Source organism: Chelonia mydas, chromosome 23 (genome assembly GCF_015237465.2).
Source record: "Chelonia mydas isolate rCheMyd1 chromosome 23, rCheMyd1.pri.v2, whole genome shotgun sequence".
In the NCBI taxonomy this organism is placed as follows: domain Eukaryota; kingdom Metazoa; phylum Chordata; order Testudines; family Cheloniidae; genus Chelonia; species Chelonia mydas.
The window spans coordinates 8994499-9013253 of record NC_051263.2 but is presented as its reverse complement, the minus strand read 5'-3'; the positions used below and the strand labels follow the sequence as shown (position 1 = coordinate 9013253).

The 18755-nt window shown below is 54.6% G+C and overlaps 1 protein-coding gene across 5 annotated transcripts in view; it reads right to left on the bottom strand.

The window, feature by feature from the left end:
- LOC102941358 (CLK4 associating serine/arginine rich protein) overlaps nucleotides 1-15039 on the bottom strand; it is a 41258-nt gene extending 26219 nt beyond the window's left edge. The window contains exons 1-8 of one of the 5 annotated variants that reach the window (XR_006287177.1): nucleotides 14981-15039; nucleotides 10777-10857; nucleotides 10201-10277; nucleotides 8335-8448; nucleotides 6638-6735; nucleotides 2888-2989; nucleotides 1231-1310; nucleotides 538-622 (exon numbers count right to left, since the gene is read on the bottom strand). Coding sequence is in view for 4 of the 5 variants with exons in the window: in XM_037884324.1 (XP_037740252.1) it covers nucleotides 538-622; nucleotides 1231-1310; nucleotides 2888-2989; nucleotides 6638-6735; nucleotides 8335-8433 (464 nt within the window). In the remaining variant the exon portion in view is untranslated. The other 4 variants (XM_037884324.1, XM_037884325.2, XM_037884326.2 and 1 more) reach the window with 4 other exon arrangements.
- Between the last annotated feature and the right edge of the window lie 3716 nt (nucleotides 15040-18755).

The following is an 18755-nucleotide window of genomic DNA, read 5'->3' as shown; positions in this document are numbered from 1 at the left end:
AGCCCCAGACACATAAGCGCATCACCTTGCCCTCCTCTGAAGCCGTGCTGAGGCACCAGGCGAGGAGGTACAAGGAAAAAGGGCTCCCTTTCTTTATATTCCATCTCTCCCAATCGCTAGGCAGTGCTACGCATGCAGTCTGACTGGTTGGAATACTGGCACCAAGGCAGAAATAACCCAGTCTCAGGCTTCAGGACGAGCTGAGCACCGCAGGGTCAGGAAGGCATTGTCCCCAGTGCTACTCCTGTCCAGCAGCTTTATTATTCAGGAAGAAGAGGGAAGGACTTCCTCTGTAGCATCAGGTATCAGCCACTCCCACACTATCTGGAAAGCCTAATTCTGAGGCAGGGCAGAGAGTAAGGACTGATGCCCTGCAGGCCCGGGGAGATGGGGCTCAGAGGGCAATGGTTGTTCATTCTGATCCAACCTGGGGCACAAATACATTCACCTCTGTCCCCTCCAAAGCATGCCTAGAGGGGCAGCTCAGCACACACGCCACTGGGGACCAGCACCGACCCTCTTTTCTCCCATACTCACTTCTTCTTCTCATCCTCATTGGGCTTCTGGAGTCCCCCATAGAGCTCATCAATATAGATTTGATAGAGACACTGCTCCTCCGAGACTTCAGACAGAGAGACAGACAGACAAGGGAGTTACATGCCAGCTTGAGGGCAAACACCGATGCCAACAGGCCTTGATTACAGCTGAGCGACAGGGCTCATTCGAGGTGACACAGTAAGAGGGAGCCTCTCCTGTATGTATCATCAAACCACATGAGCAGAGCAGGATCCCTGCCTCAAGAGCCGGGAGAGCGTAGGGGAATGGGGATGGATTGCTGATCCTGAATCCTAGAAGTCATTGGTTGGAATGCAGCCTTGCCCGGGAGCGGGCTGAAAGCTGTTACCAGCAGAAGTCTGCTTGAGGACTCCTAGGTGAAGGGCTGGGTGACATGTGCAAGTTACCAAATGTGCACTAACTGCCCTCTCAGTGTTATTCTTGGCAGAGAACCCAAGAGTCGAATGGGCCATGAGGGGGAGGGAGGGTCCCTTCCTCCTTCCCAGAGGGGCTCCTGGCAGAGCACAGCAGAGCAGAAGTTCACAGAGTGGTGTCAGGAACCATGCCCTGCTGTTGCCAGCTGATACCTCTCACCAGAGCCAGTTTCTCCTCACAGCATCGCCCCCAAGGATGTCTCCGTGCCCCAGAGGACAGTGGTCTCCAACAGACACTTACTGCCAGCGAAGTCGTTCTGCACCAGACCCCTGTAGCGCTCGTAGTTACACTTCCTCTCATCTGACTCCTGCTCAGGAGAGCTGAGAAGCAAGAACACACACTGGCACCAGGAGACTACTGGGCAGACAGGACAGAACTAAAGGTGACCAGCTCAGAAGCACCTCAGTGACTTAGCAGCCCATGGCCCATTTCCACAAGTGACTTCCTGTGAGATTCAGACTCCCATGTCACATCCCAGCAAAGCACTCATGGAAATTGGACCCTAAAGCAATTGCGGCTGCATTCTGCTAACTCCACTGTTCAAACAGTGCGACATTAACCCCTTGGTGGCCGTCCCCGTGCATCAATGACTTCCATGGGCTATTAACAGAGCTCAGCAGGACGCTGCACGGGAGCCTCCATAGGCAAGGCTGAAGCTAGCTCTCCTTTACCAACCTGGTGCGACTCTCCCTCCCCTGAAACCCAGCTGGCCTAAAGTTTCACAGGGGACAACATGCCTAGAATTCTGGGAAATCTGGGGTGCTTGGGAGATATGCACGGTCATCCCCACTTACAGCTGGTTTGTCTTAGAAACATTAAGTTCAGAGAAGACGAGCTCTGAGAGGGGAGAGCTGGCTGGTGAAATTTAGTTATTGAAGCTGTTTCTGCAGGACTCAGTAGAGACTTTACAGAGTCTGGATGGGAGGAGCAGCAGATGGAGGGGATGGGCAGGAAGGGAACCCATCTAGAAGTTTACTGACCATTTCCCAAATAAACCCACCTCCAGCCCAGTCCACCCAATGCAGCTCTCTCTACACCAGGATGGGAAGCAGGGAGCCACATGGGCAGAGTCGTGCAGGGACAGAGCCTGCTCCTTTCATCTGGCAGACTCCAGAGTCAACTGCCTTGGCAATTCTTACCAAATTTTTAAACTAAGGGAGATCCCAGCCCCCTTTAATGCTGGAGTCAGAGCTAGAAGTACCAGAGATCAGTTGTTCAAGGGAAAACCCCATTTAGTGACGTTCTGTTCCAAAATGGACTCTGTAAATGGATCTTTCTACTTAGCTCTGCTCCATATGTGAACCGATGGCCTCCCCCACATCAATGATTTTGGCTTTTCTTAGGGCTGCAGAGCCAATAGAGCAAAGACTTCAACCACAGCAGCCCTGCTTGCTTTGTTCCCATCAGCCACACCTGGGCAAGCCCATGGAGCTGCCCTGGGCCCCTTATTTGTTTGGCAGAACATTATAGCAATGAAATGTGAAAAGAGACCCTGGTATGACTCCAAGCCTGGGTCAGGTCTGCAGAACCGGCAGAGGGGGAGGAAGGAGGAAACAGCCTTTTTACTTGGAAGCCAAGCACATTCAACCCAGAACCAATCAGAAACATGGAATCCCAGTGCCACAGGGTCCTTTCAGGGCTATGTTAAGCAGATCCACACTTGGAGAACCCGCTGCAGCGCCCCATCACCACCAGTGTTGGACAGCCTGGAAAGTCAGGGGTCACGTTACATTTACCAACCCTATGTCCTAAGGGATACCAACAGCAACAACAAGGAATGCTCCCGAGTCCCCCTGGTCTGCACTGATCACCCAGCACTCTATGCCCTGCTAGAAAGGACGAGGTTGGGGGCTTCTGGAGCATTGCTCCCAAGCAGCACTCCATGGAAATGGCTTACATTGGGTTGAGCAGTGGTGGGGTGTACATGGGAATGTAGTCCAGGTGAGCTCGCACATCAAACCGGTCGATCATGTTGTTCGTATCGCCTTGCCAGGGCATCCTGCAGCAAGAGAGCAACAGACAAACCAAGGTCATTTAGCACCTCAACTGGGTACAAATGACAGACCTGCCAGAGACAAACTGCTATGAAGAAGAAGCCAGAGGTGCTGGGGCACTCAGTCTAGACCCAACGCAGTTCAGTCCCGTGACATCTGTGCACTGGCTCTGCTGCATGGTACACGCTCTTAGCCAGAGCCAGCGTGTAGTGACAATCGGAGCCTAGTAGGCCTACCCCAGGTATAAGCCTAACCGTGGGAAAGTGGATAAAACTTCATCAAATGTCACAATAATCTATAACAATAACTGTCAATGGGAAAAGGTGCCAAACGGAGACAGAAAAACAAAATGAGTCTAAATAGAAAGGCCTCCTGATATAACTCAAGTATGTGAGATGGACATCATGCCCGGTAAACAAAAAAGTGTGGGACCGGAAATCAATAACCCCAAACTGGTGTGTCAAAAACTAAGCCTAACTGATGAACAAAATAATGAAGAAGGAGTGTGCTACTCCTTCCATCACTCCGTCTTGAGATCCTCAAAAGGAAAGATTTTAGGGGGGGAAAAAACCAACAAGAACAATGCTGGGTGACTAAAACAAGGAGGAGTGATGGCTGCTACCCCCACCATCTTCTGAAACACTGGTATCCACCATACCACCGCTAAGCCTTGGGCATTCTAATCCCAAGAGAAGTCCAGACCAGGCCAGGCCAGGCCAAAGAGAGGGACCCAGATGACAGCGCCACCTCCACCGGCTAAATCCTGAAAATTATCTGGGATACGAGATTGTTGTCCCGCACCTCCTTGTGCACCTTTGTCCTTCTCTGCCTTATTTCTTCTCTTTCCTATCCCTCTCCCATTGCCTTCTATTTAGTAAGAGTCTGGTTTAGCAGGCGAAGACTGTATATTTTGTAAACACCGCTGTAAGCCTGTGATCAGACAGGCAACTAAAGGCTCGGCCCTAAACAGCCTGATGCTGGTACAAGTTTGCCAGGTCTTAAAGGGGCCTGTGTTTTTCTAGCAGTGTTTGTCTTGTCTTCTAGGAAACAGGAATAGACCTTAACAACAACAGCTCCAGCCCGTCTTTTCTCTTTTTCCCAAAAAGAACAATTATCTTTGATATCATCTAAGAGACTATCACACAAGGGATTTTTCCCCTTCTAAAAATGGTCTCCAGCTAAAGGGAACGAGGGATGCTGTTGCAATAAAAGCCTTACTTAATACTTTACATTTCAAATGCTTCTACTCTTCCTACTTCTCCTGTATCTGTAATAAAAGGCTAGAGGGAATTTTTAATTGTATGTTTGCCATGGCACTAAGCAGGCTGAGGTCTCTGTATACCAAACCCTGAACCTTGTTTAACACTCTGACCAGGTAACGTGATCACCTTTGACTCTTTGACCAATTTATTCCACCTAAATTAGTACAAGCAGCCACCTGTTACCCTGAGCCTTAGTGCCATCCCTTTGAGAGTCTTGTTCTTCACCTCAGCAGGGCGAAGTAGTCCAGCATAAAAACACTGGTGCACTTGGACTTTCATACTTTACTCACTACCCCAGTGGGGAGGAAGACAAGTGAACTTGTTTTGTGTAACGGGTATCTCCTCAGAGGTGCTGCCAAAAGAAATTCCTGGGGCTTGTGGGATCCTTTAAAATAAAGTGCAAGGGAGGGGCCTCTGCTCATTATTAACATTAGGAATTGTCCACACAGTGTGCTCTCTGCTGGAAAACACTAGGGAAAACTGAGCACTCAGGAGGGGAAGGAGGCGGAGCCAGACACCTCAGAACAGCTTGTTCCTGTGTATTTCACTCAGACTTGGCAGCTGGCAGAAAGATCCTTCATGCCCGTCCCTCCAATGAAGAGCAGAGAACGCAGCCAGTCCTGCTGACTGCCCACCCATCAATGAGCGCCCTGCAAGAGTGGGGAAGAGCCGACTGGACGTTCCTGCTTCTTCTAAAGGTAAACACCAGGCAGAGCATGGTTTCGGAGGCACCTCTATCCAGCAAGATGCAGCACTTGCCCCACTCCTGGGGTGGGGAACGGGAGACATCTTTGAACTTGTCTCAGTTTGAAAAGAGGCCACCTTGCCTCAGGGAGGATAAAGAGTCAGAAGGAGCCATGAGGAGGGAGGGTCTGAGCCTGGACAGTCTCCCCTCAAACCACTGTCCCACAGTCAGCCTGTGCCAGAGAGAACAGTTCCCTGTGGTCTCCCACCCCTCAAAACAAACGTGCGGCAGGACCCCAGCTCCACAGAGAGGTTTGGCTAAGGCCTTGCCTGCCTCATGTGTAGGGCCCTACCAAATTCACGGTCCATTCTGGTCAATTTCATGGTCATAGGATTTTAAAAATCATAATTTCCTTATTTCAGATATTTAAATCTGAAATTTCACGATGCTGTACCTGTAGGGGTCCGGACCCAAAAGAGGGCAGTGGGGGTGTCGCAAGGTTATTGTAGGGGGGTTGTGTTATTGCCACCCTTACTTCTCTGCTGCTGCTGGTGGCACTGCCTTCAGAACTGGGCAGCCAGAGTGTGGCAGCTGCTGGCCAGGAGCCCAGCTCTGCAGGCTGCGCCGCTGCCAGAAGCGGCACAGAAGTGAGGATGGTATGGTATTGCTATCCTTACTTCCGAGCTGCTGCCTTCAGACCTGGGCCCTCAGCCAGCAGCTGCCACTCTCCGGCCGGCCATTGCCACCCTTACTTCTGCGCTGCTGCTGGCGGTGCTGCCTTCAGAGCTGGGCGCCTGGCCAGCAGCCGCCGCTTCTTTCCACCCAGCTCTGAAGGCAGCGCAGAAGTAAAGGTCGTGATATTGCCACCTCCTTAGAATAATCTTGCAACGTGCCCCCCCCCCCCCATCACCTTTTGGGTCGGGACCCCCAGTTTGAGAAACGCTGGTCTCCCCTGTGAAATCTGTGTAATATAAGGTAAAAGTACACAAAAGACCAGATTTCACAGTCCGTGACGCGTTTTTCACAGCTGTGAATTTGGTAGGGCCCTACTCATGTACCTTGACTTATTACGGGGAGAACTAGCCATTTCCACAGTCTCCACTGTTCCTGGGGATTGGACCCAGGTCCCTGTGCTGAGATGCTGATCATATGCCCTGAGGACGGCGGGGGGGGGTGGGGGGGGGGGGGGGGAGGAGACGAGGGGGAAGGTCACTCCCTAGGGTACAGAACTGTACTCACAAGATGGCATGCCCCTGCCAAGCCAACGTTGACCTTTGCATAGTCGAGCTGGCAGGTAGCATGCTCAAGGGACACTCAGCCTGAAGTGCAGACAGCAAAGGAGCTTCAGGTGCAACGGGCCCCAAGCCTCCCACCAATTCTGGGGGGTTTACAGCCACTTCTTCCCACCTTTTAAAGAGATATCTACAGTGCTGTGTGAACATGAGGGGAAGAAACTGGCCACAGAAGGGACTCAGCATCGCTGACTATGCACAAAAGCAGACAAACAGGAACACTCCAGAACTTCCCCCTCTTCTCCGTCACTTGGTCACCTTACGGGATCCCACTAGCTGTACAACAGACACACCGAAGAGAGCAAGTTGATGGTGCCCCTTCGAGGGCCTTCCAGCCACAATCCCCATCTGCTTCACTATGCTCCCTGCCTGTCAGTGCAGAGCTAGCAGGCAGGGCCCGCTCAAGCTACTCACATGTTGACAGGACTTTCAGCTGCAAGAGCAACGGCAGAATCCAAGTGGACCTTACACGCCCGGCCATGCACTTGGAGGAACTGAGCTGGGTCCTTTTTCTGGAAGAAGCACAAACAGCGAGATGTATAAGGCTGGCATCTTACGGGATCTGGCCAGTTTGAGCAAGGCACCAAGTTATGCAGACACTGAATGGCTGAGTCCAAAGCCATTGTAAGGGGTTTAAGCGTTCATTAAAGCTACAAGTGAAATCCCTTCAGAGCAGAGAGTCTGACAGTACCATGTGCAGGGCGGTGTTAAACACATCCTGGGGATCTCAGGCAGCAGCAGTTAAAGTGCCGAGCTACACTGAAAAGCAACAATAGAAGCAGCCCCTGCTGACTCGAATCTGCCTTACGTGCTTATCGGGGGCAAGCCTGATGCCTTTAGTGACAAAAATTTTCACTGCTCTTAGCCCTGCAGAGCCAGCACAGCTGAGACAGAAGGAGCTGGATTCGATTCCTTCGTATGTGTCAACCAGTTTGCTTCCTACGCTGCAGGCAGTTGCACTTGAGCACATCCAAGAAAGGCTAAGGGACTGCACAAGTGGTACAGCAGAGCCGACTTGGCCTGCAGAACCTTTGTTACTGGCGCTGCTGTGCAACAAAAGAATCAAGGTTTGCTCACAGATCCCAGGTGAATTCTGTGATGCTGGCAGCTAGAAAAAAAAAAAACCATTTTACTTGTAAACTGAGCAGCCTTGATATGGCGTTAACCATGGCTCAGAGCAGGACTGCATTTTAGAGAGGGACACACCACAGAGAAGCAGGCCAAAGAGCTGATCCAAGAGTCAAGCTGCAGATCAGGCACTCCTGCATGTGGAGTGTCTCCTGTAATCCTGCTCTGTTCTTCCAGAAAGGAAATTGAACCTGCAAGAATTCAGTTCTACATAATGCCTCACAAGAGCACAGCAGGCCAACAAACCACACAGCCCGCCAGTCAGCATCACAACTCTGCATCCCTCTCCTTGGAGCAGCCCAGCATGCTGCTCTGTGGTCACGGCACCTCTGAGACAGTTCTGCCTGCTGAAACAGAGGTTGCTCAGGAAGTCAGACGTTGGTATGGGATTCAATATGTATCAGTTCACTTAGGCAGAGGGGGACTGCAGCTCTCAGGCGAGGGCTGAGCTCCCAGGCGAGGGCTGAGCTCCCAAAGCAATAGGAGTGGCTGCCACAAGGCCTCGTTCCATTTCAGCTTTGGAGGGAGGCACAATGAATATTGCACCTGCCCAGCAGAGCATCAAGAGTCCAGGCCCACACTGTGCACAGGGAAAGCCGATACTTTCACAGACACTTTAATTTTTCCCTGCGAGACACCATAATGTGGTTTGTAGCCACCTGACCTACAGCAAATCCCCACAGCACAGAGGTGTCTCTAGCCCGAGGCAAAGAGACTTGGCACTAACTGTCCAGGCCTAACTACCATTAAAGGCAAAAACTTAACGCAAGAGTAAAGTCTCAGAAACGAGGAAGGGCCGAAGGTCCCAGCAGTAGCAGACACACACCTTGGACGCTTCCTGTGCGTGCTTTGCAACTGAACAGCAATATGTAAAGCTGCATAAAGCCAGACATGGGAACAGAAAACAACAGGAGCAGTACCCAACCCGACAGCAAAGGCCACAGACCGGGATGGCGGGGCCGGGACTGTGCAGGGGCACTCACTATTTTCTCATAGTATTCTCTCCGACGCTCAGCTCGTTTCTTATAATCGACCATCATCCCACGGAGCTTGCGCTCATGTTTCCGGGCTTCGTGCCACATCCTGCTGTCTGCAAGCTGTCAAAGGGAGGGAACACAGAATTGAGTAAAAGCAACAACCTCTCAGCATTCCCAGAGACTGGGGTGCACTCTAGGATGTGTGCACACAGCCGAGGAGAGAAATGCAGACTCCACTCTGCACACAGACACCAACAAGCTCAGTGACTGAGAGTTACGGGTTAAGCCAGGAACACACATGGTTGCAGAGAGCTGCAGCGGATGCCACAGCCATCACCAACAGCTACAATCAAACACTCCCCCAAGCCTCAGCCCCAGGGTACCAATCACACAATGCAGATGTTAAGGGCTTGTCTACACTTACACCAGTGCAGCTGTGCTCCTGAAGCACTTAGTGAAGATACTACCTACTCCGATGGGAGAGCTTCTCCTGTTGGCGTAGCTACTCCACATCCCCAAGTGGCGGTAGCTACGTTGACAGGAGAAGCCCTCCCATCCACATAGTTCTGCCTACATCAGAAGGTTGGTCAGTAGAACTTCGTCACTCATGGGTGTGAATTTTCCACACTTCTGAGCAACATAGTTATACCAACGTAAGTTTGTAGTGTAGACCAGGCTAAGTATTCTAGGGTAGAAAAGCATCACGCTGCTCTCCTCATTCCAGGACCAGGAGGCTGTAAGAGATTGTAATCAAAAGGAAAAATCGGCTACATGACACCCACTCTGAGAGACTCCAAGAGCACAAAGTCTTAGGCAGAAGGGTACAGAGGAGAGCATCAGGCAAGGGCCATGAATAGGAGAGTCAGAGCATCCTGGACAAGTGGGCTGAACGCAAGAATGGCCAGACTGGGTCAGACCAAGGGTCCATCTAGCCCAGTATCCTGTCTTCCGAGAGTGGCCAGTGCCAGAGTTTCAGAGGGAATGAACAGAACAGGCAATTATGTCGATCCATCCCTTGTCGTCCAGTCCCAGCTTCTGGCAATAACTGCAGCAAGGGGTCTATCTGGTCTCTACCTGAGGAGGTGGAAACCAGCCTCTTGGCTTTGAGACTGGCCAGTCAGGTTACTGTAGTGAGGTTACTACAGTCACAGACCACCAACCGGAGAGGAGGTGCGAGACAACGCATAGAGATTAGAGAGACAGGCGTGAAATGAAAGGAGAAAAACATCTTAGCACAGGGACAGCTATTCCAAAGGAAATACACCACAAGAGGGAGCGAGCGGGGCAGCAGGAACACCGACTCGGCCAGGATACCTCTCTGCCCCTCCACATCACCATGGCATCTGAGCATGTCAGTCTTTCATGTACCTATACCCATGCCCCAGTGAGGCAGGGCAGGACCATTACCCCCATTTCACAGATGGGAACTGAGGCCCAGAGAGACTGAGTGACTTGCCCAGAACCACACAGGATGTTTGTGATGGGGCAGGAATTGACCCCAGGGTTCCCACAGCCCAGGCTGGTGCTGTAGCTACTGGGCCATCCTTCCTCTGAAGGCTGAGGGCAAGCCAGACAGGTGCTTGCATTGTGAGCATCCCAAAGACACCCTACGGACGTGGGCTGCGCTTACATCAGGACAAGCCCCGAGAGCCCTGGGCTGGAGGCAAAGGACTGAAAAGCCCCATTAGCTCACCTCCAGTCCACTTTACACCACATGTTCAGGCCTCTCCCCACCCACAAATTCCCCCCAGAACAGTTACCCAGCCCTTGCGCAGAGACACTCTGAGCGCCCAGCCGAATGAGGGTGGGTGGGGGGTTAAATCACAAGAGACACCTCAGAGAGGTCACAAGCTGAAGAAGGGCAATACTCACAGAACAGCAGCGTGGAGACCTGGGAGCAGCAGCTGCGTGCTCACTCAGCACAGCCCATGAGCCAAGGGAAGAGGAGCCTAAACAAAGAGAACACTGCAGGTCAGCGACCTGGGCAGGCACACCACAGGGCTACAACAAAGAGAGCGAAGGCCAGGGGTCTCTGAGTGTGGGGGGATGGGGGTCCCTCCCTCAAGGGGACACGTGCTGTATGCAGGAGCAGCTCTGTCCTCCACACAGGTTCACTAGAATCACCTGACTGACTGCAGCACAGAACAGGAGGTGCACTGCCCCCAACCTGGGGGGGGCTGCAGAAATGGGCTAGGAGTTCTTCCAACTCTGCAGGGAAAGGTCTCTGCTATGAGCCCTGGCCCACACATTCACACGCAATATCACAGCCAAGACATGAGGAGAGTCAGGCTAGCCAGGAGCTCTGCTGGCTGAGCAGTCTTTGCTGCTGCTTCTACCCCAAACTTACTCGGGAACCCCCCCAGGAGCCCATCTCTGTCAGCTCCAAGTTTGCCATCTCTAGTCTGAGGGTTAAGGGCAGAAGGCTTTCGTCACTGTTAATGGACCTACTGAAGGAATATTCCCAATCCAAGAGAGGCAGCGGCTACATCATGTCTTGTTGATCTTCTCTCTGAAAAAGCTGACAAGCTCCTGCATGGAAAGGGCATAGGATGGGCAGAAGTTAAAGCTGAGTAGCTTTCACCTAGACAGCAGCAGCACCCATCTCATCTACACCGGGGGGCAGCACCCAGGCACCAGCACCCCCATTCCCTGCCCCGCATGAGGGGGCAGCACCTACACACTGGCAACCCCCACTACCCTGCCCCACAGCACTCAGGGAGACAGTGCTTAGATATCGGCACCCTGCATCCCCCACCACACTGGTGGGAGGGGGGCAGCAGGACGCATACAGCTTAAGAGCAGAAGGGCCCAGCAGATGATCTAGTCTGACCTCCTGTGTGTCACAGGCCACCCACACCACTCAGCACCCACACCACAAAACCCAACAACTGAAATTAAACCTAAGCATTGCAGTCTACAGGAGACGAGACTATTACGTGCCACAGGCAGAGAACAGGAGGGACTAAGGGGCACCCACAATGGCAGGGAAATGATTCCGTGAGATACACCCAGATAATTCTGGCAAGTGACCAACACCCACACGCTGCAGAGGAAGATGAAAAAACTCCAAGGTTCCTGCCACTCTGACCTGGGAGAAAATTCCTCCTCCACCCCACATATGGCAGCCAGTGAGACCCCAAGCCTGTGAGCAAGAACCAGCCAGCCAAGCACTTGAGAGAGAGAGTGCTCAGTGTCACCTCACCAAATAGCCCCTTTCCACCTAGAGCCATGCCTGAGGCATCAAAGGAAGGAGGCCAAAAAAAAAAAAAAAAGCCCAGAATACTTTGAAGAAAACAAAATCCCTTCCTGACCCCAGCAGGCAGCTGGCTGAAGCCCTGATGCACAAACTTTTAGGAACATGACGCACAAATCAGAAGAGAGCACCAGGGCTGCTGAGCCCTATCCTATCATAAGCAATCCCGTCACACAATCACACTCAAATTTCATAGAACAGTAGGACTGGAAGGGAGGACTAAATATTACCTAGACCAGTGGTTCTCAACCTGCGGCCCAATCAGCACACAGCTGCGGCCCACATGACACCGAGGGCCATACAGGTAGTGTTGGATGAGGCTCACATAACGCATTATGGACTGCATATGTGGCCCATAATGGTAAATAGGTTGAGAATCACTGGCATAGACCACCCCGACAGCTGTTTGTCTAACCTGCTCCTAAAAATCTCCAATGATGGAGATTCCACAACATCCCTCAGCAATTTATTCCAGTGCTTAACCACACTGACAGGGAGTTTTTCCTAATGTCTTGCAGGGGTTCTCACAACACATTTTTTGGTGGCCTCAGAGTGCATCCACCAACTCTTGCTGGTGGCTGCTTTGATCATTTTTCCTAAAATACTTAACTTTAGGAAAAAACAAATAAATATGCACTTGTCCTTGTCGAAATCATTGTAATTTATTTATGTAGGGGTTTTTTTTAGTTTTTTTTACAGATTCAGTAATAACTACACTTGTCTCTATTCTTTAGAGAGTAGAAACCCAAATAGGGTGCTTTACATGTTCTTGTATTTTTTTGTTGTTTCCTTTGCTTTTTTGGTTGTGGTGGGGTTTTTTTTTTTTTTTTTTTAAGACTTGCTACCTAGTAAGTCTGCTTGGTACATTTGTTAATATAACTTTTCACAGCAGCACACTTGTTAGCAACCTGGGAGACAGTGAAAAGCGACATTAACAAACATACAAATATCACTTTTCACAACAGACTTACTCAGCCCAAGCCAGGGGACAAATTAAGCCTTGGATGGGGAGATGGGTAGGGAGGCAATGGGGGCCAGGGGTGATGGGGTGGACGGGTGAAGGGCCAGGGATAGCAGCAGGGGCAAGGGGTGATAAGGAGGGGATGAGCCCGAAGACCAGTGGCCAGGGGATGGAGCCTGCTGCTGTGCAGCCAAAGCCGAGAGCCCGAAGCCCCACGCTCAGAGCCAGTGGCCGGAGCCCGCTGCTGCTCAGCCAGAGCCTGCCGCCTGCCACACCGGTGCTGAAGCTGGAAGCCTGAGCCCCACCGGCCCTGGGAAGGTGGAGAACTCACACTGGCTGTCTGCTCATCCAGCGTTTGTGGCTCAAGAATGGGGTAAGGGCCCCCCCACCCCAAATCCCTGCCAGGATGCTGTGGCCGCAAAAGCCCCTGGCAGCTGCATGCAGCCATGGTGGTGGCATTTGAGAAACGCTGATCTAGAGCCCTGCGGGGATACAAAATTTATATCTGTGGCTGCGGATATCCGTGGATATAAAGCAGATCTGTGGAGCTTCAGGGCTCTACCAGGAACCTGCAGCGGTGACAGCAGCAGCGGGTTGGGCTGCCGCTCACAGGAGCCAGTGCCCAGTACAGGCAGCTCCTCCATTGTGGCTGTACTGCCGCCCCGCCCCACCACTGATCGCCCCATCCTCAGTCTGCCCCACACCAAGCGGGGGGGGGGGGGGGGGGGGGGGGGGGGACGACGTGCGCACGTATCTCGGTACCATTAGCCCCAGAGCCTGCCCGCCCCGCCAGGGGAGGGCGGGGGAACATGCCCAGCTACCATCAACCCTGGCCCCCCGAACACGGCGGAGGTGGGGGTGTGAACGTGCCCAGCTCCCGCCGTCACCCCCCCCAGCCCCGCCCCGGGGAGATGGGGGGGGGGGAACGTGCCCAGCTCCCGCCGCCCCCCCCCAGCCCCGCCCCGGGGAGATGGGGGGGAGGAACGTGCCCAGCTCCCGCCGCCCCCCCCCAGCCCCGCCCCGGGGAGATGGGGGGGAGGAACGTGCCCAGCTCCCGCCGCCCCCCCCCCCAGCCCCGCCCCGGGGAGATGGGGGGGAGGAACGTGCCCAGCTCCCGCCGCCCCCCCCCCAGCCCCGCCCCGGGGAGATGGGGGGGAGGAACGTGCCCAGCTCCCGCCGCCCCCCCCCCCAGCCCCGCCCCGGGGAGATGGGGGGGAGGAACGTGCCCAGCTCCCGCCGCCCCCCCCCAGCCCCGCCCCGGGGAGATGGGGGGGAGGAACGTGCCCAGCTCCCGCCGCCCCCCCCCAGCCCCGCCCCGGGGAGATGGGGGGGAGGAACGTGCCCCGCTCCCGCCGCCCCCCCCCAGCCCCGCCCCGGGGAGATGGGGGGGAGGAACGTGCCCAGCTCCCGCCGCCCCCCCCCCAGCCCCGCCCCGGGGAGATGGGGGGGAGGAACGTGCCCAGCTCCCGCCGCCCCCCCCCCAGCCCCGCCCCGGGGAGATGGGGGGGAGGAACGTGCCCAGCTCCCGCCGCCCCCCCCCAGCCCCGCCCCGGGGAGATGGGGGGGAGGAACGTGCCCAGCTCCCGCCGCCCCCCCCCCGCCCCGCCCCGGGGAGATGGGGGGGAGGAACGTGCCCAGCTCCCGCCGCCCCCCCCCAGCCCCGCCCCGGGGAGATGGGGGGGAGGAACGTGCCCAGCTCCCGCCGCCCCCCCCCCAGCCCCGCCCCGGGGAGATGGGGGGGAGGACCGTGCCCAGCTCCCGCCGCCCCCCCCCAGCCCCGCCCCGGGGAGATGGGGGGGAGGAACGTGCCCAGCTCCCGCCGCCCCCCCCCAGCCCCGCCCCGGGGAGATGGGGGGGAGGAACGTGCCCAGCTCCCGCCGCCCCCCCCCAGCCCCGCCCCGGGGAGATGGGGGGGAGGAACGTGCCCAGCTCCCGCCGCCCCCCCCCAGCCCCGCCCCGGGGAGATGGGGGGGAGGAACGTGCCCAGCTCCCGCCACCCCCCCCAGCCCCGCCCCGGGGAGATGGGGGGGGAGGAACGTGCCCAGCTCCCGCCCCCCCCCCCCAGCCCCGCCCCGGGGAGATGGGGGGGGGAACGTGCCCAGCTCCCGCCACCCCCCCCAGCCCCGCCCCGGGGAGATGGGGGGGGGAACGTGCCCAGCTCCCGTCACCCCCCCCAGCCCCCGCCCCGGGGAGATGGGGGGGGAACGTGCCCAGCTCCCGTCACCCCCCCCCAGCCCCGCCCCGGGGAGATGGGGGGGGGGAACGTGCCCAGCTCCCGTCACCCCCCCCAGCCCCCGCCCCGGGGAGATGGGGGGGGAACGTGCCCAGCTCCCGTCACCCCCCCCCAGCCCCGCCCCGGGGAGATGGGGGGGGAACGTACCCAGCTCCCATCACCCCCCCCCCCCGGTTTCCTACCTGCGGCGCCATCAACCACTCACCTGCGGAGGGGCGCGGCAAATTGACCCGGAACCGGAAAAGGGAGAGACTCGCCCTTCAGCGGTTGGCTGGTGCCGATCACGTGACTCCACCTCCTCAGCCAATGGCTGCCCCTTCCCCACTGGGGCCCGCCCCGCGGGGTGGGGCCGGGCTAGGATAAACTGGCGGGGGTGGGGGTAGAGAGGCGCCTGCGCAGTCGCTCCAGGGGCCTTCGCGCGGGTGGGGTGTGGAGCGCGGGGCACGGGCACGGGCACGGGCACGGGCACGGGCAGAGGCGAGGCGAGGCGAGGCGAGGCGGGGCGGGGCGGGGCGGGGCGGGGCGGACTCGCTCCTGGCCGCCAGGTCCTTGGCGCGGCGCGTTCGGTGCTGCGGGCCGGTGAGCTGCCCTGGGCTCCGAGCGAAGGTCCGCTCCTGGATCCGTGACTGGCGAAGAGGCAGGAAACACAGGGTAGGAATAACTGGTCCATTTCCAGGCTGGAGAGAGGTAACGTGGGGTGGGGGGGGGGTCTGTCTGTCCGTCCTGGCTCGGGGTGCCCCCCCGGGGGTGGGGGTGGGGGGTCTGTCTGTCCGTCCTGGCTCGGGGTGCCCCCCCCGGGGGTGGGGGGGGGGGGGGGTCTGTCTGTCCGTCCTGGCTCGGGGTGCCCCCCCCGGGGGTGGGGGGGGGGGGGGTCTGTCTGTCCGTCCTGGCTCGGGGTGCCCCCCCCGGGGGGGTCTGTCTGTCCGTCCTGTTCAGCATTTTCATAAACCATCTGGGGAAAGGGTGAGTGAGGTGGCAAAACTTGCAGATACTACAAAACTAGTCCAGACAGTGAAGTCCCAGGCAGAGGGCGAAGAGCTACGTAAAGGGTCTCTCACAACTGGGTGACTGGGCAACAAAATGGCAGATGAAATTCAGTGTTGATCAAGGCAAGGTAAGGCACGTTGGAAAACATCATCCCAACTACGTCTAGGGGGTCTAAAGTGGCTGTTACCACGCTAGAAAGAGGTCTTGGAGTCATTGTGGATGGTTCTCTGCAAACATCTGCTCAAATGCGCAGGGGCAGTCGAAAAAGGGAACAGAATGCTGGGAATCATTAAGAAAGGGAGAGATAATAAGACAGAAAATATTGTATTGCCGTTGTATAAATCTATGGTATGCCCATATCTTGAACACTGCGTGCAGGTGTGGTCGACCCATCTCAAAAAAGATATATTGGAAAAGGTTCAGAAAAGGGCAACTAAAATGATTAGGGGTATGGAACAGCTTCCATATGAGGAGAGATTAATAAGATTGTCTCTTTTCCAAGCTGAAAAGTCCCAACTAAGGGGGATATGGTCGAGATCTATAAAATCATGACTGGTGTGGAGAAAGTAAATAAGGAAGTGTTGTTTCTTCATAACACAAGAACTAGGGGTCACCAAATGAAATTAATAGGCAGCAAGTTTAAAACAAAAGGAAGTATTTCTTCACACAGCGCACACTCAACCTGTGGAACTTTTTGCCAGAGGATGTTGTGAAGGTCAAGACTATAACAGGGTTCAAAAAAGAACTAGATAAAAGAACTATTAGCCAGGATGGGCAGGGACGGCGTCCCTAGCCTCTTTTTGCCAGAAGCTGGGACTCAGCGATGCTTGATGGATCACTTGATGATTACCTGTTCTGTTCATTCCTTCTGGGGCACCTGGCGTAGGCTACTGTCAGAAAATCGGATATTGGGCTAGATGGACCTTTGAGCTGACCCAGTATGGCCGATCTCATAAACTAATCAGGGATTGAAAAGTTCCTAAAATAGAACATCTCAAAACAGTCAGTCTGGTGCATGAGTGGCAGTATTTGGTGTGACAAATGTGGGAATTTTGGTAATATTTTTATGATACCTATGTGTGTCTCAGTTTCCCCTTGGGCTTTACACTGCCTTGCACTGAGTGTAAAGAGAAGGGATGAGGTGTTGATTCAGCAGCCTGGTTGGAAACCAGAGTAAATAATGTCTACACGGGTGAGTGAAAGAGACAATGGAAGCCCCAATGGCCAGGACATTTCCACCTAACGAGTGTCCAACTGGCAAGAAGAAGGAGATTTCCACCCACCTCTCTGCAGGGAAGCCGAGCAAGGGCTCCAAGCAGGAGAACAAAGGGGAAAAGTGGTCGGTGGCCATGTTAAAAGCTGAACTCATAGATACCTACAGCACACACACACATGGAACCAAACACAAAGGGACAGAGATGGGGTCAAAATGGATCTTACAGCAGCTTGGTGGGGTAGAGACCTGATGTTGGCCAGGCTGAACTCTGTCCTGTCCTTTGCTTCTCTAAGGACTGTCAGATTCTGTAGGCCAGGTGACTAATAGATTACCTTCTTTTGAAAAGGCTGTCTGGTGCCATTGTAAATGCTTACTGGGAGCATTGCGTCCTGAAGGGACACCGTACAAGCCTCCCACAAAAGTCTGGACTTGCAGCAGGGAACCACAGGGATCCCTGGTACCCAAAGGCCCAGTTTCAGTTACGGAGTCCACGGGCCTACCCCTGTGGAAGTGTGTGGATGTTGGGGGCCCAACACACTAAAAGGGTCACTCCACGGAACTGATTACAGGTTGGGGCTTAGACCAGACCCTGTGGATCTGTGATGTAGGGCACCACATGGCTTTCTTCCAGTCCTTCATGCCATTGCAGAGCCATTTCCAGTGCATTGAAGGTATCAGAATGTGAAGGGATGTTGACTTAGTCGTCTTCAACATCACTTGTTATGTGAGGATTTTTTTCCTGGTCAGGAAAAGGGTCATTCCCAAGGCTGGTGTTTGTAAAATTGAGGTTCTATTGTCCTTTACAGGAAGTGGGGGTTCTTCGAGATGTAAGCGGAGTCAGGATGAGCTCTACCCTGACATCTGGTGGTGAGCTGTGGCAGGTTGTGGAAAAGAACTTCAGGGGCTGATCTCATTTGCATAGGCACACCCACCCCACCTAGATGGTCACTTTGGCTGCTGTAGGAGCCTCAGTTTCTCTGTTCTTGGGACAGGAAGAATAAACTGTTATGATCCTGATTATGTGAATCAAGGACAGTGGAACTGTACTTGGCCTTTTTTATGATGGAGGGACTCGTCATCACCGAAGCAGCACTTGCTAAGCAAGGGTCATGGGTTCCAAAACCCAATGAATTGAGAGAGGTTGGGAATAGGCATTTGTACTTTGTGGTATGGGTTCTTTTTAAGGGCCCTAAATGCCAACTGTATCTTTTCTACTATGTAATAGCAGAGCTAATTTTGATTTCATTAGGAGCCTGGTTACAGATTGCAGAGCTGAATTTGTTTTGGGTCAATGGTGCACCAGTACTGGGGTTCCCCTACTATGAGCTGAAATCACTGAGTACTGTGCTAAAACTAGTAGGGGGCCTGAAGATATATTGGTGAGTGACTTGCAGGATGACTACAGGGGAGGAGCAGCTGGTGGATGGCTACCGGGGAGGAGCAGCTGGCAGAGAGGAGTGCAGAAAGGTGGAGGAGCAGCTGGGGAGAGGAGTGTGGAGCATGTAAGGTACCCTTTTGCTTCTTCCCCGACCCCGTTTCCACACAGATGGTGGTGGGGTTAAAACTCTGTAGATGAACTTTTGAACTCTGGACTCACCAAGGCAGAGACTTTTGGGTTGCTGGACTCAAGAACCAAAGGGAAAGGACACGGCCCAATTTGCTTGGGGTGGGTTTTTGCTCATTCATTGTGTTATGAATCCTGTTGGTGCTGTTTCCCTAACATAATGCCACATTGTTTCTCTCTGTTGTTAAAAGGCTCTTGTTACACTCACTCTGC